Here is a 25,181-nt window from a genome sequence, read left to right as displayed (position 1 = left end):
ATCTGTCCTCATGCTTCTAGACCTTAGTGTTGCTTTTGATACCATCGATCACCACATTCTTTTGGAGAGATTGGAAACCCAAATTGGTCTACATGGACAAGTTCTGGCCTGGTATCTGTCGGAAAGATATCAGTTTGTCTCTGTGGGGTGTTTGTCCTCTGACAAATCAACTGTACATTTCGGTGTTCCTCAAGGTTCCGTTTTAGGACCGCTATTGTTTTCACTATTATTTTACCTCTTGATGATGTCATTCAGAAACATAATGTTAACTTTCACTGCTATGTGGACGGTACACAGCTGTATATTTCGATGAAACACGGTGAAGCCCCAAAATTGCCCTCCCTTGAAGCCTGGGTTTCAGACATAAGGAAGTGGACGGCGGCAAATGTTTTACTTTTAAACTCGGACAAAACAGATATGCTTGTTCTAGGTTCCAAGAAACAAAGAGATCTTCTGTTGGATCTGACAAGTAATCTTGATGGTTGTACTGTACTGTTGTCACAAATAAAACTGTGAAGGACTTTGGCATTACTCTCTCTTTTGACAAACATACCAAGACTGTTTCAAGGGCAGCCTTTTTCCCATCTACGTAACATTGCAAAAATCTGAAACTTTCTGTCCAAAATTATGCAGAAAATTAATCCATGCTTTTGTCACTTCTAGATTAGACTACTGCAATGCTCTACTTTCTGGTTACCCGGATAAAGCACTAAATAAACTTCAGTTAGTGCTAAACACGTATACTAGAATCTTGACTAGAACCACCATTTTTTATCATATTACTCAAGTACTAGCCTCTCTACACTGACTTCCTGTTAAGGCTAGGGCTGATTTCAAGATTTTACTGCTAACCTACAAAGCCTTACATGGGCTTGCTCCTACCATTCTTTCCGATTTGGTCCTGCCGTACATACCTACACGTACGCTACGGTCACAAGATGCAGGCCTCCTTATTGTCCCTAGAATTTCTAAGCAAACAGCTGTAGGCAGGGCTTTCTCCTATAGAGCTCCATTTTTATGGAATGGTCTGTCTATCCATGTGAGAGATGCAGACTCAGTCTTGACCTTTAAGTCTTTATTTGAGACTCATGTCTTCAGTAGGTCCTATGATTGAGTGTAGTCTGGCCCAGGAGTGTGAAGGTGAACGGAAAGGCTCTGGAGCGATGAACCACCCTTGCTGTCTCTGCCTGGCCGGTTCCCCTCTCTCCACTGGGATTCTCTGCCTCTAACCCTATTAAGGGGGCTGAGTCACTGGCTTACTGGTGCTCTTCCATGCCGTCCCAAGGAGGGGTGCGTCACTTGAGTGGGTTGAGTCACTGACGTGATCTTCCTGTCCGGGTTGACGCCCCTCCTTGGGACGGCATGGAAGAGCATCAGTAAGCCAGTAACTCAGCCCCCTAAATAGGGTGCCGACCTGTTGCACCCTCTACAACCACTGTGATTATTATTATTTGACTCTGCTGGACATCTATGAATGTTTGAACATCTTGGTCATGTACTCGTATAATCTCCAACCGGCAAAGCCAGAAGAGGACTGGCTACCCCTCAGAGCCTTTTTCCTCTCTAGTTTTCTTCCTAGGTTCCACCCATTCTAGGGAGTTTTTCCTAGCCACCGTGCTTCTACATCTGCATTGCTTGCTGTTTGGGATTTTAGGCTGGGTTTCTGTATAGCACTTTGTGACATTGGCTGATGTAGAAAGGGCTTTACAAATAAATGTGATTAATTGATTGACATCAACACCATTATCCCAGAAACCCTAGACCAATCCCAATTTGCAGATCCACAGATGATGCAATCTCTATTGCACTCCACACTGCCCTTTCCCATCTGGACAAAAGGAACACCTTTGTGAGAATGCTATTCATTGACTACAGCTCAGTGTTCAACACCATAGTGCCCTCAAAGCTCATCACTAAGCTATGGACCCTGGGACTAAACACCTCCCTCTGCAACTGAATCCTGGACATCCTGACGGGCCGCCCCCAGGTGGTAAGGTTAGGTAACAACACATCCGCTATGCTGATCCTCAACACGGTGGCCCCGCAGGTGTGCGTGCTCAGTCCCCTTCGGGACTCCCTGTTCACTCATGACTACATGGCCAAGCACGACTCCAACACCATCATTAAGTTTACAGATGACACAACAGTGGTAGGCCTGATCACCGACAACAACAAGACAGCCTATAGAGAGGATGTCAGAGACCTGGCTATGTAGTGCCAGGACAACAATCTCTCCCTCAATGTGATCAAGACAAAGGAGATGATTGTGGACTACAGGAAAAAGAGGACCGAGCATGCCCCCATTCTCATCGACGGGGCTGTAGTGGAGCAGGTTGAGAGTTTCAAGTTCCTTGGTGTCCACATCACCAACAAACCATCATGGTCCAAACACACCAGGACAGTCGTGAAGAGGGCATGACAAAGCCTATTCGCCCTCAAGAGACTGAAAAGATGTGGCAGGGGTCAAAGTTACGCAGCTGCACCATCAAGAGCATCTTGACTGGTTGCATCACTGCCTGGTATGGCAACTGCTCGGCCTCCGACTGCAAGGCACTACAGAGGGTAGTGCGTACGGCCCAGTACATCAAGCTTCCTGCCATACAGGACCTCTATACGAGGCGGTGTCAGCGGAAGGCCCTAACAATTGTCAAAGACTCCAGCCACCCTAGTCATAGACTGTTGTCTCTACTGCCGCACGGCATGCGATACCGGAGCATCAAGTCTAGGCCTAAGAGGCTTCTAAACAGCTTCTACCCCCAAGCCATAAGACTCCTGAACATCTAGTCAAATGGCTACCCAGACTATTTGCATTGCCCCCCCCCCTCCTCTTTACACCACTGCTACTCTCTGTTGTCATCTATGCATGGTCACTTTAATAACTCTACCTACATGTACATACTACCTCAACTAACCGGTGCCCTCGCACATTGACTCTGTATCGGTACCCCCCTGTATATAGTCTCCACATTGACTCTGTACTGGTACCCCCCTTGTATATAGTCTCCACATTGACTCTGTACTGGTACCCCCCTGAATATAGTCTCCACATTGACTCTGTACTGGTACCCCCCTGTATATAGTCTCCACATTGACTCTGTACTGGTACCCCCCTGTATATAGTCTCCACATTGACTCTGTATTGGTACCCCCCTGTATATAGTCTCCACATTGACTCTGTATCGGTACCCCCCCCCCCCCCCCCCCCTGTATATAGTCTCCACATTGACTCTGTACTGGTACCCCCCTGAATATAGTCTCCACATTGACTCTGTACTGGTACCCCCCTGTATATAGTCTCCACATTGACTCTGTACTTGTACCCCCCTGTATATAGTCTCCACATTGACTCTGTACTGGTACCCCCTGTATATAGTCTCGCTATTGCTTTTTTACTGCTGCTCTTTAATTACTTGTTACTTTTATCTCTTATTCTTATCTGTATTTTTTTAAACTGCATTGTTGGTTAGGGGCTTGTTTGTAAGCATTTCACTTTAGTTTCATTTTAGTGTTCTTGTGCACGGGCACTATGGTGGTCTGCTTAAAACATGTTGATATTACAGACGGGAAGGGAAAGGTTGAAAATGTCAGTGAAGACTGGTGCTGGTGCTCTCGTGCATGTTTCAGTGTTCGTAGCAGCAGTGTAAAAGAGGGGTTGGGGGGGAACACAATGCAAATAGTTTGGGTAGTCATTTGATTACCTGTTCAGGAGTCTTATGGCTTGGGGGTAAAAACTGTTGAGAAGCCTTTTTGTCCTAGACTTGGCACTCCGGTAATGCTTGCCATGCGGTAGTAGCGAGAACAGTCTATGACTGGGGTGGCTGGGGTCTTTGACAATTTTTAGGGCCTTCCTCTGACACCGCCTGGTGTAGAGGTCCAGGAAGCTTAGCCCCAGTTATGTACTGGGCCGTACCAACTACCCCCTGTAGTGCCTTGTGGTCGTAGGCCGAGCAATTGCCGTACCAGGCAGTGATGCTCTCGGTGTTGTAGCTGTAGAACCTTTTGAGGATCTCAGGACCCATGCCAAATCTTTTTAGTTTCCTGAGGGGAAATAGGCTTTGTCGTGCCCTCTTCATGACTGTCTTGGTGTGTTTGGACCATTCTAGTTTGTTGTTGATGTGGACACCAAGGTTTGCAAGCCCTTCCACATCTGATGAGCATCAGAGCCGGTGTAGTACGATTCAATATTAGTCCTGTATTGAAGCTTGGCCTGGTGCGCCGGAGGGCATAGCGGGATTTCTTATAAGCTTCCAAGTTAGAGTCCCGCTCTTTGAAAGCGGCAGCTCTAGCTCAGTGCGGATGCTGCCTGTAATCCATGGCTTCTGGTTGGGGTATGTACGTACGGACACTGTGGGGACGACGCCATCGATGCACTTATGGATGAAGCCAATGACTGATGTGGTGTCCTCCTCAATGCCATCTGAGGAATCCCGGAACATATTCCAGTCTGTGCTAGCAAACCAGTCCTGTAGCTTAGCATCTGCTTCATCTGACCACTTTTTTATTGATCTAGTCATTGGTGCTTCCTGCTTTAACTTTTAGTTGTAAGCAGGAATCAGGAGGATAGAATTATGGTCAGATTTGCCAAATGGAGGGCGAGGGAGAGCTTTGTATGCGTTTCTGTGTGTGGAGTATAGGTGGTCCAGAGTTATTTTTCTTCTGGTTGCACATTTAACAGGCTGATAGAAATTTTGTAAAACGGATTTATATTTCCCTGCATTAAAGTCCCCGGCTACTAGGAGCACCGCCTCTGGGTGAGCGTTTTCTTGTTTGCTTATGGCGGAATACAGCTCATTCAATGCCGTCTTAGTGCCAGCCTCTGATTGTGGTGGCATGTCAACCGCTACGAAGAATACAGATGAAAACTCACTCGGTAGGTAGTGTGGTCTACAGCTTTTAATGAGATACTCTACCTCAGGCGAGCAATAGCTCGAGACTTCCTTAGATATCGTGCACCAGCTGTTATTTACAAAAATACATAGTCCACCTCCCCTTGTCTTACCAGACGCCGCTGTTCTATCCTGCCGGTACATCGTATAACCAGCCAGCTGTATGTTGATATTGTCGTCGTTCAGCCACGACTCTGTGAAGTATAAGATGTTACCGTTTTTTTATGTCCTGTTGGTAGTTTAATCTTCCTCGTAACTCGTCGATTTTATTCTCCAAGGATTGCACGTTTGCTAGCAGAATGGGGGGAAGTGGGGGTTTATTCAAATGCCTACAAATTCTCAGAAGGCCCCTCTTTCTCCACCTCCTCTTCACGCAGATCATGGGGATCGGGGCCTGTTCCCGAGGAAGCAGTATATCCTTCGTGAAAGGAGTCGTGAAAGGAAAAAAAGGATTCTGCTAGTCCGTGGTGAGTAATCGTAGTCATGATGTCTAGAAGTTATTTTCGGTCATAAGAGACGGTAGCAGCAACGTTATGTACAAAATAAGTAAAAAAATAAGTGCACGAACCAGGTTAGCCTACACGCCAATCACTTTTGGGAACAGGCAGAAAAAGTTAACGTCAATCCACAGAAGCAAAAAGGACAATGTCAGAGTTTAATTCAATACGAGAAAAGCTGTGAAATGGAGAGTTAAAAATAAAGAGAAGAAATGTCCAGAAAAGTAGGCTAATATGTTTTGGAAAGATTTGGTGAAGTGGTAAAAGAGGATGATTGTGAGGTACTATACAAATTCAAGTCGCAAGACGGGACATCAAATAGGGAAGTTCAAGGGAACTGTAGCAGCCTACTTTCAGATGGGTTAAATGGAAACTGAAATATTGACAATGACTGTAGGTCTATAACGTCTCACATAGCCTTAAGCATTTCTAGCCATAAAAGCATACACCAAATGTAGGACAAATGTACTCTGAAATAGGAGTGGAGAAATATGATTTATTTATTTCAGCATCTTGAGAGAATGTGAATGCTTAGTTATGCTGAACAAAAATATAAAACGCAACATGCAACAATTAAAAAGATTTTACTGAGATACAGTTCATATAAGGAAATCAGTCGATTTAAATAAATTCATTAGGCCCTAATCTATGGATTTCACATGGCTGGGCAGGGGTGGAGCTATAGGTGGGCCTGGGAGGACATAGGCCCACCCACTTTCCCCCCCCCCACAAAAGGGCTTTATTACAGAAATACTCCTCAGCACCCCCTAGATGGATTATCTTGGCAAAGGAGAAATTCTCACTATCAGGTGATGGAAACACATTTGTTCACAACATTTGAGAGAAATGAGCTCAAGAAACATTGGACCAACACTTTATATGTTGTGTTTCTATTTTTGTTCAGTGTAGATACCGTCTGTAGAGGTGCTATCTTTATCATGACCATCACATATTACTTGGTCACCAGGGAAACAGCAAACAGTAAGCAAAGCAGTCATTGTCAGCTCCTCCTCTACATCTCCTCACCTCTTCCTTCCCCTCTCTGGAGATCACTATCAGCATTTATTTTAGCCTGTCACAGCAGAACCTTCCCCCCCAATTGTTTTTATTTCTTCTGAAAACCATTGTATACACCCATTATGGAGTCTACCTACAGTATGTCAATAATTTACATCTGATTTGTGGTCAAAAGATCTATATTCCATGTCAATCATTGTACGCCTATATCATAAGCATATACTGTAGGCCTATCTACCCACAGACAGTAGGCTGTTTTTCCAAATAATTAGTTAAGACACATTTTACCCAGAAGTATTAGAATCGGGGAATGTGAAGTAACATGAAACTAGCCAGAGAGGACGCAAGAAGTTTTACTCTGCCCAAAATCTGTCCATGAACATATTTGTATGTAGTTCAATGACAGTGTTGAATTTGGTCAACAAAAAATATATTTGTAGAGATTATGATTTTCATAGTCTAGGTCAGGACAAGAGATTAGCACTGGAGTCAGGTGGTGTAAAGAGTGCCTGGCTGTCTGTCAATCACTTGTTCAGGGACAGCAGTGTGTGTTCACTATGGTTCATTCATTTTAAGCAGAAGTCAGAGAAAATTATTGACAATAGGTTATGCCCTCTAGTGGCTGTGAGGTTTGCTAGTTTCTTTTACACCTGCTACGTTAGGTCAGAAAGGGAAGCGAGACGTTTTACTCAGCCCAAAATCTGTCCACGAAAATAAGCCCATGAAGTGAGGATTTTTTTGTATGGAGTTGCAATGAGTGTCGAATGTGGTCAACAATAAAAAAAATACTTGCTAATTTCCTACGTGGGGCCTATTTGATTAAAGACAAGTTTCGTAATGGTTTGGTTGTTATGAATGCACTGATATAAGTGGACGCACGTGGCATTTTAGCAACGGTATTGTTGTCATAGAGAAGATAGAGGGCTCATACTGGATATAAACCGCTTTAGTATGGACATTGGCACCCCCGCTTGGGTTGTGCCGTGGCGGAGATCTTTATGGGCTATACTCGGCCTTGTCTCAGGATGGTAGGTTGGTGGTTGAAGATATCCCTCTAGTGGTGTGGGGTCTTTGCTTTGGCAAAGTGGGTGGGGTTATATCCTTCCTGTTTGGCCCTGTCCGGGGGTGTCCTCGGATGGGGCCACAGTGTCTCCTGACCCCTCCTGTCTCAGCCTCCACTATTTATGCTGCAGTAGTTTGTGTCGGGGGGCTAGGGTCAGTTTGTTATATCTGGAGTACTTCTCCTGTCCTATTCGGTGTCCTGTGTGAATTTAAGTATGCTCTCTCTAATTCTCTCTTTCTTTCTCTCTCTCGGAGGACCTGAGCCCTAAGACCATGCCTCAGGACTACCTGACATGATGACTCCTTGCTGTCCCCAGTCCACCTGGCCGTGCTGCTGCTCCAGTTTCAACTGTTCTGCCTGTGATTATTATTATTTGACCATGCTGGTCATTTATGAACATTTGAACATCTTGGCCATGTTCTGTTATAATCTCCATCCGGCACAGCCAGAAGAGGACTGGCCACCCCACATAGCCTGGTTCCTCTCTAGGTTTCTTCCTAGGTTTTGGCCTCTCTAGGGAGTTTTTTCTAGCCACCGTGCTTCTACACCTGCATTGCTTGCTGTTTGGGGTTTTAGGCTGGGTTTCTGTACAGCACTTTGAGATATCAGCTGATGTACGAAGGGCTATATAAATACATTTGATTTTGATTTGATTTGATTTGACATTGCCATTGAGAGCTTCCACAATTATTAAGTAGTCTACTTGGTGGGTATTCTTATGAGTTGGGAGCAATCAGCCAATGAAAAAGAAAATGTATTACTTGAAAATTGAGAGGGCCTCAATGGCGCTGCCTGTGCTGTCACAGACGCTATAGTATAATGGCACAGATACAAAGTTGTATGTATCTCTATGGCTTGTTGTTCACACGTGTATCTGCCCTCTCATTGGCTAGAATGGTCCCACCTGATTTATCCTCCTCCTGCCTGCCTTCCATCTTTGAGGACATGTATTTCCATTGTTAATGTGGTCACTTGACTATCTTGTCAATAGACAATATTTGGTTAGGTTAGCTGTAGATATACCATGTTCACGTGCAGGTTGAACCTATGAGACGCTGAAATTTCCGACTTGCTGACTCGTTGAACGTGACAACTATAATGACAACTAGTTAGCAAGTCGAACATTTCTGAGTTTCCTTGTTCTGACTAGCACTTGAACGCGGAATTAGATACTAGACTTAGTGTTGTAGTCATCCAGGGCCCTGTTTCAGAAAGTGTGTTTAGTGAAAACTCAGAGTGAGTTGACTCAGAGTTGAAGGAAACTCAGGGTTTTCTGTTTCACAAAGCCAGTTCAGCTCAACTCTGAGTCAGTTACTATGGCAACATACTCTCTGAAGCTAACCTGCTCCCTGGAAGGTTTTCAACTAACCCTGAGTTTCTCCTCCTCTTTAGCTAAAGCTTGCAGGAGGTGTCAGACATGGTGTGTCCTTTTCTTGAAGAGCTAGTTGATATTGAAGCACAAGCACTCTGCAGAAATCTCCATAGGGAGAGGGTAATCAGACCATGTTTGGATGTTTTATCATTCCCTGATGATTATCTGTTTGAGTGTTTCTGTACAATCGATCAATCATCTGAACAATATTCTCAGCCCTCATGTAGTTAATTTGACACATCGTGGACATGCTCTCAGTTCTGAACAAATTCTTTGTGTTGCACTTTTTTCTTTTGACGACGGGAGTTTTCTATATGATGTCGGTGACGCTGAGCATATTTCCAAGGCAACCATCTGTCAGGCTGTCATGTGACTTGCACTGAAACATTTCCTGTACACTTCTGTGGTGTTCACAAGTCACAGACCCACAAGAATCAACAAAGAAGAATTCCACATAATTGCAGGTATCAGTCTAAGCAATAATTAATTTACTTAGTATGAAGCTTTGAGACATGAAGTACTAATCAGTTCATTTGATATATTTGAGGGTTTCCAGGTATGATTGGCTGCATAGATAGCGCTCATATTCCTATCACAGCTCCTTCAGTAAACGAAGGAGATTATGTGAATAGGAAGTCTTTCCACAGCATTAATGTGCAAGTAGGCCTAAATAGTAGCCTTTAGCATTCCAAATGAAAGATACTTCACAATACAGCTAATTACTGTTCTGCAATGTGAAGATCATATGTGATGCAGCCCACATCATCAGCATCGTGGAAGCAAAGTGGCCTCGGTCTGTGCATGACTCGCAAATTGTTCATGAGTGTACACGGAGTTAGATTTGCCCGTGGTGAGTTATATATAGCTATATCCTATTGTATCAATATTTTGTTTCTTTCGATTGCAATTAAAAATGAAATGTATCCTCGTATTATCATAGGAGAGTTCGATGGTTACCTGCTCGGTGACAGAGGGTACACCTGCCAGCCCTATTTGCTGAGCCCTTACCCTGATCCTGAGCACGGCCCACAGCAACGTTATAACTTGGCTCACTGCAAGACACGAGCCAGGATAGACATGACCATTGGGATGCTCAAGGCCCGGTTCCAGTGCCTTCGTAGGCTCAGGGTCACCCCAGAAAGGGCATGTGACCTTATGTGTGATTCTCCACAATATTACCACAATTAGAGGAGAACAATGTCCTACTCAACCAGTGAACGATCCTGATAACGATCCAGGCCACCCCGCTGACACACGAGAGACAGTCAGAGACACAATATGCTACCATCATTTCTGATTGACCCATCACCTCTCCAGTGTCAAATTAAGACAATATGCCTTTCTTTTTATGAAGTCTTCTTTATTTCCTGCAAGTACAAATGCAGTACAGTAGTTTGTATTGTTTTATGTTGTTCAAACAAGTAAAATCATCCACCATCCACCTTAAACTGATGTTCTAGCAGTTGTATTTCTATTTGTATCTTTTGCATCTGCAGCCTTGTGGACAATTTCTAGATGACATTTGTCAATTTGTTTCTCTAAGTACACCCTGTACAGCTGTTTCACAGGAATACAAAATGACATTGAATTTCACAGTGCCAGGTCTACTTAGTTTCATTCTAAGTAATGGGCCAATGCTGAACAACATCTTACGGAGGAGGTAAGTTGTGCTGTGGAAGTGGATGGACCCCCCCTCTTCCTCATTGTAAATTCCAGCATTGCTGTTAGAGAAAAATAAGGTACCAAGTTTTATTATGGTACAACACTATCATCAACTGTTCGATGTTATTGTTAAGGTGTAAACCTCAATAGACCTCTCTGTATCTTCCCTCTCTGTGGCAGCTGACAAGGTGTCTCCATCATTATCCTGTAATGAAAATGAACCATTTTGGTTCTACTCTAACCCATTATGACAAATCTGTGGAGTATTACGAGTACTTCCAGTTCAGAGATGCCTTCAGCAATAGGTCACCCACTGTTTTGACTGAGGGCCATCTACTCAGCCTCCGTGGTGGTGAACCCTCACCTGTATTTCATTCCTCAGACTTTTTCTATTGGCTATAATGGAGGTCAAATTTGAACATGTCCAGTAAGCACAAATTTGGAGACATGTAAAAAGGCATTTAGGTGTTAATTTCCAATAGACAATATGAAATACTGACAATGTTGGGATGGCTGACAAATGTACTTTTTTTGCTTAGGCAATTTCACTAACTACTTAAATATATCACATGTTGAATGTAGCCACTGAATGCTGTTTAATTGGGTAGGGTAGGCTAAACAACATCACAAGTCCTTGTAATGAAATTATACCTTACCAGTTGGAAGTATATTTTTACATTTCATCTTCAGTTGCTGCCAAGTACGTTTTGTGCCTGTTGGGTTGCACCTGCATAAATATTAAAACACACATATATATACACACACACAAAATATATAAAATGTTGAATAAGTAGAACACCCGAGATAAAAACGTTTCTTTTTTATTCAATTAATACTCACGCATTGACTCGGTCAGCAATTTTCTGCCACGCCAGCTCACGCTCTTTTGCTGCTGCTACTGTATTGCTTTTTAAAATAAATATAAACTCATATTCTGCATACGCATTCATTAATATTTCTAACTCCGCTGGGGAGAAGTAGGAGGTTCAAGCCCTTTTTTCTCCTGTTGCTATGATGAATCATGTTATCGGTGTTCCATTCATGAGGGCTTTTTATCTCCTCATGCACATGCTTCACTCAGGGTTAACTTAACAATTAGTTCAATCAACTCTGAGTTATCACCTGTTCTGAAAATGAAAACGCTTGAGTTTGACAGCTCAGAGTTAGTCAACCCAGAGTTCAGGTTTACAACTCAGAGTTTGTTAAACCTGCTTTCTGAAACAGGGCCCAGGATATGGATTCCATCAGTGGTCTACCAACTACCAATAAATACAGTAAATGCATCCCATGACATTTTCACATGTAGGCCTAACACTTTTTACTATGACACTTCTGTAGTGGTCATGTAGGAATTACAATTTACATAATTTGAAGCTACATTATTTGTCTACCAATCATACCATGTTTGCATACATTCAGAACAAACTCACCTCTCTCTGGACAACATGAATCACAAGAATGTCAAACATTATGAATAAACTCATTTGGACGGCGCTTGCGCAAGCGTAGCAATGATCTGCGTGTGTTTACCCGGAAGTGCACGTCATCAAACGTGCAATGTTTATAATTTTCCAACGTGGGATGAGGAAACAGACAATTCAAAATATGAATTGGCCGTTTTTGATGACTACTAAGATGTACGTTGTCATTTAAGTTTCAGTTTCCTAACAAGCTTACCGCTGTTTCATTTTCATTTGTAGTCGAAGAAACTAACTAACTAGCTAGCTAGCTAGCAAACGATGGACGACATCGACTGGGGATTGGCGCTGGAGGAGGACATGGCGCGGTAAGTGCGGTGACTGTTATCGTAGGGGTAGTTGCTTATGAGGAGTGGGTGATGACATGCTGGTATATCAAGAGCAGAGTACCTCACCAAATATTTACCCTAGCTCTGTCTCCCAGCGAAACCTCCGCCATGGGAAACCCTGAGCAGCAATACAACCCCTGGTCCAACCAGTCCAACCCCTGGTCCGAGCCTGGCTACACCTCGGAATCTGTAGGGGAGCTGGACAAGCTGGCCTCGGGAGATGGACAGCATGTCACTCACAAGAAGAAGCAGGAGGGGCAAGGCGTTCAGGTAGTATACGTTGGTATAGGACAGCAGTAATTTACGAAAGTGAATCGTGAGCATATGTGACAGCAAGTAATCCTAAGTGTTTGGTATCTTGCAGACAGACGCCTGGACAGCAGACAAAGATGTTAACACCGATCTGGATTGGGAGTCACTGATGGTAATGTATTCACTCTGGGTGCATACCTGGGGCAATTATTGTGGTAACACACACAACTTCTATATGTGTGTCACAGATGTTGATAACCTTTTTCATTTTTACTCTCTCTCCTTACATTTCTCCTCTCTCTTTCTCCTCTTTCCACCCTCCCTCACTCTCTTTTTCCTATCTTTTCTCCCTTCCTATTTTTCTCAACTCTCTCTCTCTCTCGCGCTCTCTCTGTGCAGCGGTCAGTGGATGAGTACAGCACCCACCTGGCCATGCAGTATGAGGAGCTGATGAAGCACCAGGAGGAGGATGAGGCTGATCATGGCAGCCAAGTAGACAGTCTGGTGCAGAAGAAGGATGAGGGGGTCCACCAGCAGCAGGTCTGTTCACACGTCTCTGTACTGTAGGCTACATACGGTGCATTCGGAAAGTATTCAGACCCCTTGACTTTTTCCACATTTTGTGTTACAGCCTTATTCTAAAATGTATTAAATAAATACAAATGATCGATTTACACACAGTACCCCATAATGACAAAGCGATAACAGGTTTTCAGAAATGTTTGCAAATGTATTAACATTTTTCAAAACAGATACGTTATTTACATAAATATTCAGACCATTTGCTATGACACTCAAAATTTAGCACAGCTGCATTCTGTTTCCATTGATCATCATTGAGATGTTTCTACAACTTGATTGGAGTCCACCTGTGGTAAATTAAATTGATTGGACATGATTTGGAAAGGCATACACCTGTCTATATAAAGTCCCACAGTTGACAGTGCATGTCAGAGCAAAAACCAAGCCATGAGGTCGAAGGAATTATCTGTTGAGCTCCGAGACAGGATTATGTCGAGGCACAGATCTGGGGAATGGTACCAAAAAAGGTCTGCAGCATTGAAGGTCCCCAAGAACACAGTGGCCTCCATCATTCTTAAATGGAAGAAGTTTGGAACTACCAAGACTCTTCCTAGAGCTGGCCGTCCAGCAAAAAATGAGAAATCGTGACCCGATGGTCACTCTACAGAGCTCCAGAGTTTCTCTGTGGAGATGGGAGAACCTTCCAGAAGGACAACCATCTCTGCAGGTCTCCACCAATCGGGCTTTACGGTAGAGTGGCTAGACGAAAGCCACCTCAGTAAAAGGTACATGACAGCCCACTTGGAGTTTGCCAAAAGGCACCTAAAGAATCTCAGATCATAAGAGACAAGATGCTCTGGTCTGATGAAACCAAGATTTAACTTTTTGCCCTGAATGCCAAGTGTCACGTCTGGAGGAAACCTGGCACCATCCCTAAGGTGAAGCATGGTGGTGGCAGCGTCATGCTGTGGGGATGTTTTTCAGGGACTGGGAGGCTAGTTAGGATTGAGGAAAAGATGAACGGAGCAAAGTACATGGAGATCCTTGATGTAAAGCGCTCAGGACCTCAGACTGGGGTGAAGGTTCACCCTCCAACAAGACAACACAGGAGTGGCTTCGGGACAAGTCTCAATGTCCTTGAGTGTCCCAGCCAGAGCCCAGACTTGAACCCCGATTGAACAGCTCTGGAGAGACCTGAAAATAGCTGTGCAACGATGCTCCCCATCCAACCTGACAGAGCTTGAGAGGATCTGCAGAGAAGAATGGGAGAAACTCCCTAAATACAGGTATGCCAAGCTTGTAGCGGCATACCCAAGAAGACTAGAGGCTGTAATCGCTGCCAATGGTGCTTCAACAAAGTACTGAGTAAAGGGTCTGAATACTTGTGTAAATGTGATATTTCAGTTTTTTTATATAAATGTACAAACATTTAAACTGTTTTTGCTTTGTCATTATGGGGTATTGTGTGTAGATTGATTAGGGGATAAAACAATTGAATCCATTTTAGAATAAGGCTGTAACGTAAGAAAATGTGGAAAAAGTAAAGCAGTCTGAACACTTTCCGGAAGCACTGTATAAGCCTAATTGTGTCATTACGTCTTTGGGTTTATAACCTGTGAGTGACAACATTAATATTTTTAGGCGCTGCTGGACAAAATTGAGTCCCTGCATGTGAAGCTTCAGCTGAACTGCTGCAAGACCACCCGCAAGAACTTTGCGGTCAAGAAGCAGGAGCTCAGCATGGAGAAAAGCAAAATGGAGGAGGAGAGGAACAGGTAAAGGAGAGAAAGTGAGAAGGTGGAAAAAGACAGAACTGTGACATTATGTGCTGTCTGCCATGTTCCTCTGTTTGTCCCTTTACCAGACTGTCTCAGGAGCTGGAGGAGACCACCAGGAAGCTGGCTTTGCTGATAGAGGAGCAGAACCAGGAGAAGTAAGACACTAAGCCACAGTCCTACCCCTACACTTATAACATAACTATAGACACCACATACTAGTCCACGTTATTTCGCTATACAATACACCTACTGTGATCATCTCCAGGCTGATGTGGGAGCGGGAGCTAGCAGACCTGAACACTGAGATGGAGCGTCTACAGGAGGAGTCAGAGGAGACCACACAGAGAGCTCTACAGGAGGAGGTCAGTCTGTACATATTTATTAACTCAATAAGTCAACCATCACAACCCTATGACCCTGAACGTTCACTCTCATTCACCTATTCACACTTGTCTCCATGGAGTTGGATTTAAAGACAATCATCGATTAACGCTGATTTGTATTCTGATTTATGTTCAACAGATTGCAGCTCTGGAAATGCAGAGAGATGTGACCATGTCTGAGGTGGACGACTGGCTGAAAGAGGCTGACCAATACATAAACACACTTGGGTACTGTACTGAGCATGACCTTATGACCAAAGCTGGATATCGTCTGTATATTGTAACTTCTCCCATAAAGGCTGTGCTTCAGTGATTGGTTGTGTTCCCTCTGTCTGCAGGTTAGACTCCTCCCAACAGCAGCACATGCACCACAGGCTGGAGTGGGAGAATAATGTGGCTGTGGTTCACAGCAGTTTGGCGGGACTACAGGTGAGGGACAAAAGAGCGGCTAGACTGCGTTAAGAACTCGACTAGGGGGTTGAACTGCCCCTAGACAACTAGGGGACTTTATTGACTGTCCCCTCTCATCTACTCTTTCTCTCTCCCAGAATCAGTTCAAGGATTACCTTCACTTGCTGCAACAGGGCCAACCAATGGAAAGCCTCCCTGGAATCACATTACCACCCTTACCCCAGGTCCCCATGGTGTGTGTGCAATTGATTCTGACGAAGACAGTCAATGCCAGGTGGACTTGTTGATGAGTCTGATGATATGCACCCCGCCCCCCTTTTCAACATTTCCAGATGGGCCCTCCTAAAGCCATGGGGATGACCTTCACATCCCAGCCGCACCACCGTGCTGCTTTCACAGCCCCAGCCAGAGTAACCCCCCCACCTGCCCCCTCCTCCACTCCCCCTGCCTCTGCTCTAGCCCAACACCCAGCCGCCCCACCTGTCTCCCAGTCCACCACTACCATGGCCTCCGCCCAGTCCCTGCCCTCCAATAACCCCCCCGCTGCTGGCAAACTGGACAATCTGCTGAAGAGACTGGGAGACAGATTTCCACAGTGCAACAGGTGAGATCAAAGTCTGTCACTTACTCTGAATGTGCTGGTCAGTAAAAGATCTTGCAGACTATAATCAATACGGAGTGGCTGCGGTTCCAGTTTTTCCGGAACCTGACTTGCCGTGGCTATAACCTGACTTGCCGTGGCTATAACCTGACTTGCCGTGGCTATAACCTGACTTGCCGTGGCTATAACCTGACTTGCCGTGGCTATAACCTGGCTTGCCGTGGCTATAACCTGGCTTGCCGTGGCTATAACCTGACTTGCCGTGGCTATTGATACAGAGATTACGTAGCTGATGCACACTCTGCCTCTGCTCGATTTCAGGTTATTTTTTCAGGAGGTGTGTTAGGCTACATGCAGCTATCATGTTGTACGCAGAATACATGAGCGACATGTTCGTACAAACTTTTTTGTCTGTTGTATATTTAGGCAAGCATATCAAACAAAAGCAAGACATACAGGCAGTAAAAAATAGTGATTATTTTCTCATTATCATTGCAAACACTGGCTAGTTCTTTTTTCAGCAACTCTCGCTACGATAAGGCAGCATAACTATGAAGATATTCATCAGACATCGTAGGCAGTCTAAAGCGGTAGTTAAGAATAAATGTGTTTTGGGCGACGCTAAGCGAACCCATTGTCAGACTGGTTTCCAGGTCCGGATACACATGCTTGGGTTGCCTAGAACGTTCGGCGGCCCAGAGGTGGAACCGATGGGTACGTGCTTCTACACCTGCATTGCTTGCTGTTTGGGGTTTTAAGCTGGGTTTCTGTACAGCACTTTGAGATATCAGCTGATGTAAGAAGGGCTTTATAAATACATTTGATTTGAGGCATGATCGTTGAGAAGCAGCAGTTAGTAGGGACTGTGGTTACAACGCAGATCATCAACTCAAATGGGGAGTCACATTGTTTTTTCAGGAACTCTGGCTAGGGGCTACGAAATGACAGCAACTATAAAATGTTCCTACATTATCACACAACGCTGATTGTTTTTGCTCCATTGCAATGTGTAGGGACTAGGGCTGACCTCAATTATTTGACGGGTCGATTGTTTGATCGATAGGCTGTTCGTCGACCAAGATTTTTTTAGTTGACCAGTAGCATATTATATTTTATGGCACACGAGACACCTGTCTTATTCGCGCCCATCTCTGTGAACTAATCCATGCACAATGCACTTCTCTCTCCAGAATGCACTCTCTCCCACCAATTTGTGCACATTCATTGTTTCATAACTTTATTGTATCAATTGTTTGCATTTGATTGTTAGTGTATATCAATTCCCCATTACATATATCACCAGTAGGACATTTAGTAGGACTAAGTAGGACTAATTCCTATAACACGTGCGCAGAACGTGATCCTTACCTTTGACAAAGTTTTCCGGGAGTAGGCGAAAACTCGTTATTGGCAGCCACGGTCTCATTCTTTCAGTTTACCTCCCTCTCTCTCCCTCTCTCCCTCCAGAACCCAGCTTATGTCAGTTCTGCAGCAGATTAAGAATTCTCGGGGCACCATGGCTGGCATGTCTATTGATGACGTCACAAAGCAGGTGGCACAGAGACTGGCACAAAATGAGAAACCGGTAGGACAGTCATTAACACTGAGACATACACACTTAGGGAGCACACACGTTCGTGCACACACCAACACAGTCTAAACCAGGGTTCCCCAACAGGCCTCCACACAATACTGTTTTTTTGGGGGGGGGTGCATTTTGCTTATGTGATCATATACAAATGTAAGCAAGGTTTGAAATTAATGTTTTAATTCAAATATTAAATCTATTTGGGCTTCTTGCAGTCAATCTGCAGTCACAAATGATTTACAATTATGGTCCGGCCCCCCTACCCACCCGCACAAGAAAAAAATTGGCCCGCGGCTGAATCCAGTTGATGATCCCCGGTCTAAACCTAACCCTTATCCTCCAAAGGCACCAGGGCCTATCAGGCCTCCCTCTGCAGACAGGGGCGTTCCTGGCTACCCAGACCCAATCCAGCGCCCTCTAGGACCCATCCAGAGACCTGCAGTGGCCCAGGTCTTCCAGACCAGGCCCCCACAGGTACAAACCACTACCAACCTGCAGAGGGCACTAACAACCATAGTTAGAGAATTTTAGACTTGGCTGACGAGATGTACATAACCCTTGTGTGTTTGGCTATTGATGTACTGCTTGTCTCTCGCCAGCCTGTGGCTGTCAGTAATCGTAAGCTGTGCTTGATGTGCCAGAAACACTTGGAAGCAGACAGCCAGCACCCCATGAGCTGCGCACACACTGTACATAAGGATGTAAGTCCTACACTAAAAAAAACACTTATATTACTGCAAACTACAGTGTCGATGAGGTGAGGCCTACCCTAAGACTTCCTCATATTCTACACAATACTAGGCACAATAAGATGATGCTTCCTTTTTACATTGCTATAACCCTGACTCTTAAGCTACTGAGGCACTTTTAGCTGATGGAAAGCTGATGATTTGCCTCTGTCTGTGTTTCAGTGCATCAGTGTATGGCTGCAGTCGAGCAAGTACAATGCCTGTCCCTTCTGTCCAGCAAAGTGAGAGGAGTAGCCGATCAGACCGAACGGAGAATACAACAGAAGACATGACGGGAAAGAGGAACACTGATATCGTTCTGGTCAGCTTCACACAACTGAAGTGGGAGATGGTGGAATATGATTCTCACCTACACAGAGCAGTCATGGTGACTTATTACTATTCACCTATGTGACACAATAAACACAAGTCGTTCATATTATTCATCCCTATATCTAGACTTGACTTTATGTAAATCATTTAGTACATCTTGTTAAAACAACTGCAGTGATAATCTGGCACTGACCAGAACTTTATTTTCTCTTTTTAAAACGTTCCTGATTTAACCCATAGGGATATCATGTTTGTTGTGTATGCCCTTTTGAACAAGCAGTGTGTTTCTTGTCAAATATACCTCTGATACCCGCTGACATAATTATATCAACTGTTACATGCACGTTATTTCTAACTACCAAGCATTTTCTATGTTTATAATGTTTCTAACTTCCACGATTCTGTGTAAAATGTTTTTTTCTATGTCTAAAAATACACTAAAGTGTTATGTTAATAAGTGCCTTACTAAAAGTCACATGAATTATGACTCATTGAATTAACTTGTTTGAATGAGCAGGAAATACTTCAGTGGAAGGGAAATGGCAATAACTATTTGGACTTGTTTAATTAACATATGTGATGAAAGAGAACGATAAAATAAAACCATTACACCAGTATTTTGGAGACCCTTTGTATTTCATTGACAAGATGTCTGGAGTAGAGATCCAAGGACAATATTTTATCAGGTACACCATGTTTCTTTCACCAAGCATGACACTGACACTGGCCATGTTCATGTGGATGGAATCACACTGAAGGTGGCCACTACGTGGAGACAATCTACAGATGGTGTGTGCGAGTCTCAGCACTTCTTGTTGTGAGGAGTGTGTGTGTTACACAGTTGAGGGGAGGGGAAATCCTATCTGACCAGGATCTGAGGTTTTTATGCCTTCATGGCCGTGGAGGCGGTATCATAGAAGGTCATGAACCTGCTCTTCAGGTCCTCGAAGTAGGGCTCCAGCTTGCTCTGGAGGTCAGCGGTGTGTGGGGACACCTCCCTCACCGACAGACTTCACAAGCTGATCCCTGTACTCCTCAGCGTAGGGGGGGGGGCAGATTTCTCCGCTCCTCCAGACGATTGGTCAACTTGGTGCGGACTATCTCAACCATGGGGAACAGCTTTGACTTGGTCACCTCAACCTTGGCGCGCATCTAATTGACCAGCTCCTCACAGTTCTTGAAGATGGGCTTTAGCTTCTCGCGGTACACCTCAACATGCTTCTGGAGGACCTGCTGCAGCTCCTCACTCTTGGGCTTCAGCTTGGTGCAGAGGTTCTCAACACCAGCCATCACCTTTTCACACAACTGTTTGGAAGTGGAAGCAGTCTGGGTATACTCGTGCAGCTTGTCGAAGCTCTCGGACAGCTTCATCCTGGGGGGAGATGAGGAGAGGGGGTGTAAAATGAGGGAGAGACCAGTGCAATACATTGATATGATGGAAAGAAGGATGAGGGGTTGTTGGAAAGGGAATATTAAGGCAGAACAATCTGGTGAAAGTTACCAAGTGGAGCAATGTGTTTCTTTTACTTGTACTCAGTGTATTCAGTCCATCCAGGTGGTCCAGGGTCTTCCGGGCGGTCTCCTTCAGCTGAGTGAGGTACTCTATGATGGCTGCCTTGATGTGCTCCATCTGGGAGGGGGCATCATTCTGCAAGGCCTGGGAGTCTGGTGGGCGAACAACCACATGACAGACCCAGGCTTTAGCTATAGTGCTCAGGCCTCCACCCAAGACTGTACTATGTTATATAACATTAGAGCTCATATTGACCTACTGCCAACAAGAGCGACGAACTTCATGGTGAAGGGCTGAGAACGAGAGAGAGAAGGGGAGGGGCAGATAAAACATGTGAGAAGCAACAACTTAACATTCAATGTTTCACACAACCAAAAACAATTGAACTCTACCAAACATTCAAAGTCAAACTCAGAGTACAAAAAGCAAGTAGCTTTTTATGCATTTGATCCATATTTCAAAATCTAACACATTTCTTTCCAAGAACCGAAATTCAAAAATAATATCTGATGTCTTTCAGCAACTTTCATCTGTCTAATATTGGTCCTTCAATTCCTCATATTTTATTCCTTTTCTCCTATGTTGTCTGTCTCCCATGCTTCCCATAAGCCCCATACCTCCCTATGAGTGTCCCAGCGAGGCTAGTTTTCTCTTACCTGGGGGGTATGGTCCCTGATCAGATGTGTGTGCTGTCTTGGACATGGACCTCAGCCCCTCAGTACAACTGTAGGGGCATGTCCAAGGGTCAGAAAACTAAGAGGGAAGAGGAGGGGGAGATGTTTTATTACAAAGTAAATTTTTATGAGCAAACAGACAAACACCTACATGTACATGAGTGGGTTACTGGGTTTACCTAATGTTACCACCATACGGTGCAGGAACTGGGGTTACTATCAGTCATCTGAATGTCAAAGTCTTTTTCTGGAAAGATTCAACAATGTGTTTCTGGCACATGCAATGTAAGTACATCAATTGTAAACATTAATAATGACATACTTTACATATATAACTGGATATATTCAATATCCCTATATGCCCCAATGTTGAACATCACCAGTCATCATAAATAATATTTGTTAGATCCATATACAACATGTTTAGTAAGTACATGTAAATGGTTATGCAATCCGACTGGATAGGAAACTTGTCATATAATTTGATATTTGCATCATCCTATTGACAATGAGACCAGAAGTAGCCACTTGTGGCTATCTGTCCACTGTGGCCTTTTAATCTTTCTGGCTACTATGTGTGACCCATAAAGCCATCATAGGGCCATTAGATCATTGCCTCTAAAACCCTAAGGCGTAAAATAAATGCCTGAGCTGCGTTTCTTCTTTCTGTTCCTGACAAGAGAAAACTTTTTGGGTGAGATTCTCTTCGGCACTGTTCAACCAATCCAGTAAATGTGGAGGAGGAGATGGACTGTCGCCTTGTTAACAGTGAGGGATACGTTAACGCCCAAAAGCAGAAGTTGTGTCACAAAAAAAATGAGAGCATCCGGATGTGTCCGGCCTTGCCGAGGGTAACCCAACCCTATTAATTGTATAAACCTATTGGCCACTACACCATGTGGACTGTGTGTGTGTGTGTGTGTGTGTGTGCGTGCGTGCGTGCGTGCGCACATGTCCAGTCATTGATGCCTCAGACAATGCGTGTGTGTGTGAAGTCATAGACTAGGAGTGTGTGATAATACAGTTCTACTGTAGCAGATAAGATATTGCTGCGCTGGCACAGGACATACAGCTAGCTATACATCCCCATAACCTCTCTGGGACAGTGCATCCCTTATCACACATAGCAACATGTTACAAACCTTGTCCCTCCTGTCCCATAAACAGAATCTTTCCTTTTGGGTCAATGGGTTTTCTTTCTGGTGGGTTGATGAATACCGGCATACATTCAGTTGGCACATTCATTCTTTGCCATTTCAGTTCATGGTAGTCTCTCTTGACAGCCTAATCGAATAGCTGGCCAGTGTGCACACAATATTTATTTCCAGGGGCCACTGCTGAGAAGTTCATACAGTCGGGTCTGGAATTATTGAATCTCTTGATAAAGATAAACCAAAAAGACCGTATTAAATTAATATTTCAAATACTGAGCTATATTGTATTCTATAAAATAAATGGAAATGTTTATTTTATTTTAGTACAATTGCCCAGATAAAGAGATTTTGGTTAGCATTTTAGAAAAAGGCTCAGTGTCGTAATCCTCGCAAGGTGAGGGTGCTGGAGTATTGAAAACAGGGGTTCCAATCCTTTTGACTGATAGATTGTTTAGATTTTTTTTTAAATGACTTAAACAAAATCTCATTCTCTGAGCAATTGTATTTGTATTAAGAATATCATTGTTCAATTTTTTTAGCATACTAATCATTAGGAACACCTTCCTAATATTGAGTTGTACCCCCCCCCCCCCCCCACCCCTTTTGCCCTCAGAACAGCCTCAATACGTGGGGCATGGACTCTACAAGGTGTTGAAAGCGTTCCACAGGGATGCTGGCCCATGTTGACTCAAATGCTTCCCAAAATGAAGTTGGCTGGATGTCCTTTGGGTGGTGGACCATTCTTGATACACACAGGAAACTGTTGTGTGAAAAACCCTGCAGCGTTGTAGTTCTTGACACAAATCGGTGTGCCTGGCACCTACTACCATACCCCGTTCAAAGGCACACACATATTTTGTCTTGCCCATTCACACTCTGAATGGCACACAAACAATCCATGTCTCAGTTGTCTCAAGGCTTAAAACTCCCTTCTTTAACCTGTCTCCTCCCCTTCATCTACACTGATTGAGGTGAATTTCACAGGTGACATTAGTAAGGGATCATATCTTTCACCTGGATTTACCTGGTCAGTCTATGTCATGGAAAGAGCAGGTGTTCATAATGTTTTGTACACTCAGTATTTGTATTCATTATTTTACTGTCTTTTTTGCTCATCTTTATCAAGGGATCCAATCATTCTGGACCCCACTGGGTATGCTGGATCCTTTTCTATTTAATCTGTCCTGTGTGATTGGCCTATCCCACCTGTGTGTACTGTACCATGCAACATAGATGTAAACTTTGCTTAAAACCCTGAGTCTGCACCACTGTGCTTTGTCACGGTCATAGTCTGTCTGACACACAGTATTGGTTGGCTGAATAGGGACCATTAATGTAATATGGTACTCCTCAGGGACCACTGACTAGATCTGAAACACTACTCTCATCCTTGGTGAATGGATGCTTCCTCTGTCTTCTTCTCATCTTGACCTGCCTCTCGTTTCCCCTCACCACCTCTCAATACCCCCTGTACCCTCGGAGTTGTGTTGCACTGCACATGGAAACCTGGTGATGAGGTGGAAACATGGATATGTTTTCATGGTATCACTGCTGTGTCATAGGCCTTGAATAAGGTTAAACCAAGTCCTTATGCCTTTTAAAGGGTAAATACAGGAGACCTCTGTGTGTGTTAAAACCTGTTTTGAGTGTTGTGGCCTTCAGACACTATCAGAAGACGTCCAACATTCAGACTCCTCCTGTCTGGATCCCACCGTGGTTATCTGGTTTCCCGAGGACACAAAGCTGCCACAGACCTGATGAAACCAGTCCCTTGTCAGAAGATGCTTACACTCGTTCACATCGTTATGATTCTATACTTGTGATGAAAGGTCAAGTTTCGGTCAAACCCAGTACTGAGTTTTTACTTGCTGATAAGATGGTTCCTGCTGTCAGGGGGAGGTCAGATTTATTAAAATGTTGTTGCCAGGGAAGGCTACGTAAGGGGGATTGGGGAGGCTACATAAGGGGGATTGGGGAGGCTACGTAAGGGGGATTGGGGAGGCTACGTAAGGGGGATTGGGGAGGCTGTATGAGTTACAGGATGTCTTAAGACATTTTGCAGAACTTGGGGAGAACTATCATATACTGTTAAACTGTACTCTATAGCCTACAATTGTATTACTAAAAGGAGTATCTTAATACTTCAACAAAGAGCCTGTTTCCTTTCCTTTACTAATGTATGTTTGATAATATAGACCTGATCATGTTGAAGAAATTGACCAACAACCTAGTCTTACCTCAGACTACTGTATAATGCTCCATGAACCGCATCTCATTAACCTTCCTCCCCTCCTCTTTCAGTGGTGAGGGGACAGAGGAGTGATAAGACTGACTTCCACGTACCAGGTTAGCCATAGCAATTTATCCGTTACAGTAAAACAGAAATGGTGTCTTCCTATTGGTGCAGTAATCTGAATGGTACTATTAACTTCTAGTCAAAGTGAATCCTCGTTCTATTGCTGATGTGCATTAATGGTCACCAATATAATAGTTTTGGCAACAAGCTATTTCATTTATTTCTTCAATTTGACTACCTTTATCCTCTCATTTTTACCATTTCTGTTGTGAGCCTTAGTAAAGGTTCCATCATAAAATTGTGCAAACCACCACCACACCATTGCAGCAGAGATATCCAACAGGTAACTCGTAATTGTCAGCCAGGGATAAAGGAGGGGGTTTATTCAAGAATTCTTAAAACAGCAAGACAACCATCCTCTCTCCCTCACAATATCACTGATAATTACCAGATTTATCTGCGTAACAGTTACCATAAATTGTGCAAGCGTTTGCTTGCCATCAGTGTCTGTCCCATTGACAGTAAGAGGTCTGTCCCACATAAAAGGTCTCCCTCTAGAGGTTAAATGGGACTCCTGCAAGTTAATTATGCAGTGACAATCACAGATACTAATCTGTTAATCACAAACCTTGATGATATAATAC

The 25,181-nt window shown here is 44.0% G+C and overlaps 1 protein-coding gene and 2 pseudogenes across 5 annotated transcripts; 1 reads left to right on the top strand and 2 right to left on the bottom strand.

Annotated features, from left to right (window-relative positions):
- Positions 1–10,189: 10,189 nt before the first annotated feature.
- On the bottom strand, positions 10,190–11,645 carry LOC110533781 (uncharacterized; annotated as a pseudogene). The gene is made up of 4 exons (XR_016484025.1): positions 11,338–11,645; positions 11,149–11,224; positions 10,768–10,839; positions 10,190–10,407 (listed from the first exon to the last, which is right to left on the bottom strand). The product of XR_016484025.1 is annotated as an uncharacterized LOC110533781 (transcript).
- A 362-nt stretch (positions 11,646–12,007) lies between these two features.
- Positions 12,008–19,517, top strand: LOC110533780 (RING finger protein 214). Of its 4 annotated transcripts, none has more exons than XM_021618294.3 (15): positions 12,008–12,283; positions 12,400–12,574; positions 12,669–12,728; positions 12,956–13,096; positions 14,720–14,853; positions 14,943–15,011; positions 15,122–15,218; positions 15,379–15,467; positions 15,578–15,668; positions 15,788–15,883; positions 15,983–16,254; positions 17,719–17,836; positions 18,185–18,313; positions 18,439–18,540; positions 18,751–19,517. In XM_021618294.3, the coding sequence occupies exons 1-15, from the start codon at positions 12,237–12,239 to the stop codon at positions 18,811–18,813; spliced, it is 1,683 nt and encodes a 560-aa protein (XP_021473969.3). In that variant the 5' UTR covers positions 12,008–12,236; the 3' UTR covers positions 18,814–19,517. The 4 variants fall into 4 exon arrangements, with proteins under 4 accessions (XP_021473969.3, XP_021473970.3, XP_036846086.2 ...); XM_036990191.2 differs by having other exon boundaries at positions 12,026–12,283; positions 12,387–12,574; XM_021618295.3 differs by lacking the exon at positions 18,439–18,540.
- An 84-nt stretch (positions 19,518–19,601) lies between these two features.
- On the bottom strand, positions 19,602–21,246 carry LOC110533102 (uncharacterized; annotated as a pseudogene).
- Positions 21,247–25,181: the final 3,935 nt, after the last annotated feature.

The sequence above is a fragment of the Oncorhynchus mykiss genome, chromosome 10, assembly GCF_057628025.1.
Source record: "Oncorhynchus mykiss isolate SJ-2025 chromosome 10, ASM5762802v1, whole genome shotgun sequence".
Lineage (NCBI taxonomy): Eukaryota > Metazoa > Chordata > Actinopteri > Salmoniformes > Salmonidae > Oncorhynchus > Oncorhynchus mykiss.
The sequence above is the reverse complement of the archived record's forward strand: the minus strand, read 5'-3'. Positions and strand labels throughout refer to the sequence as shown.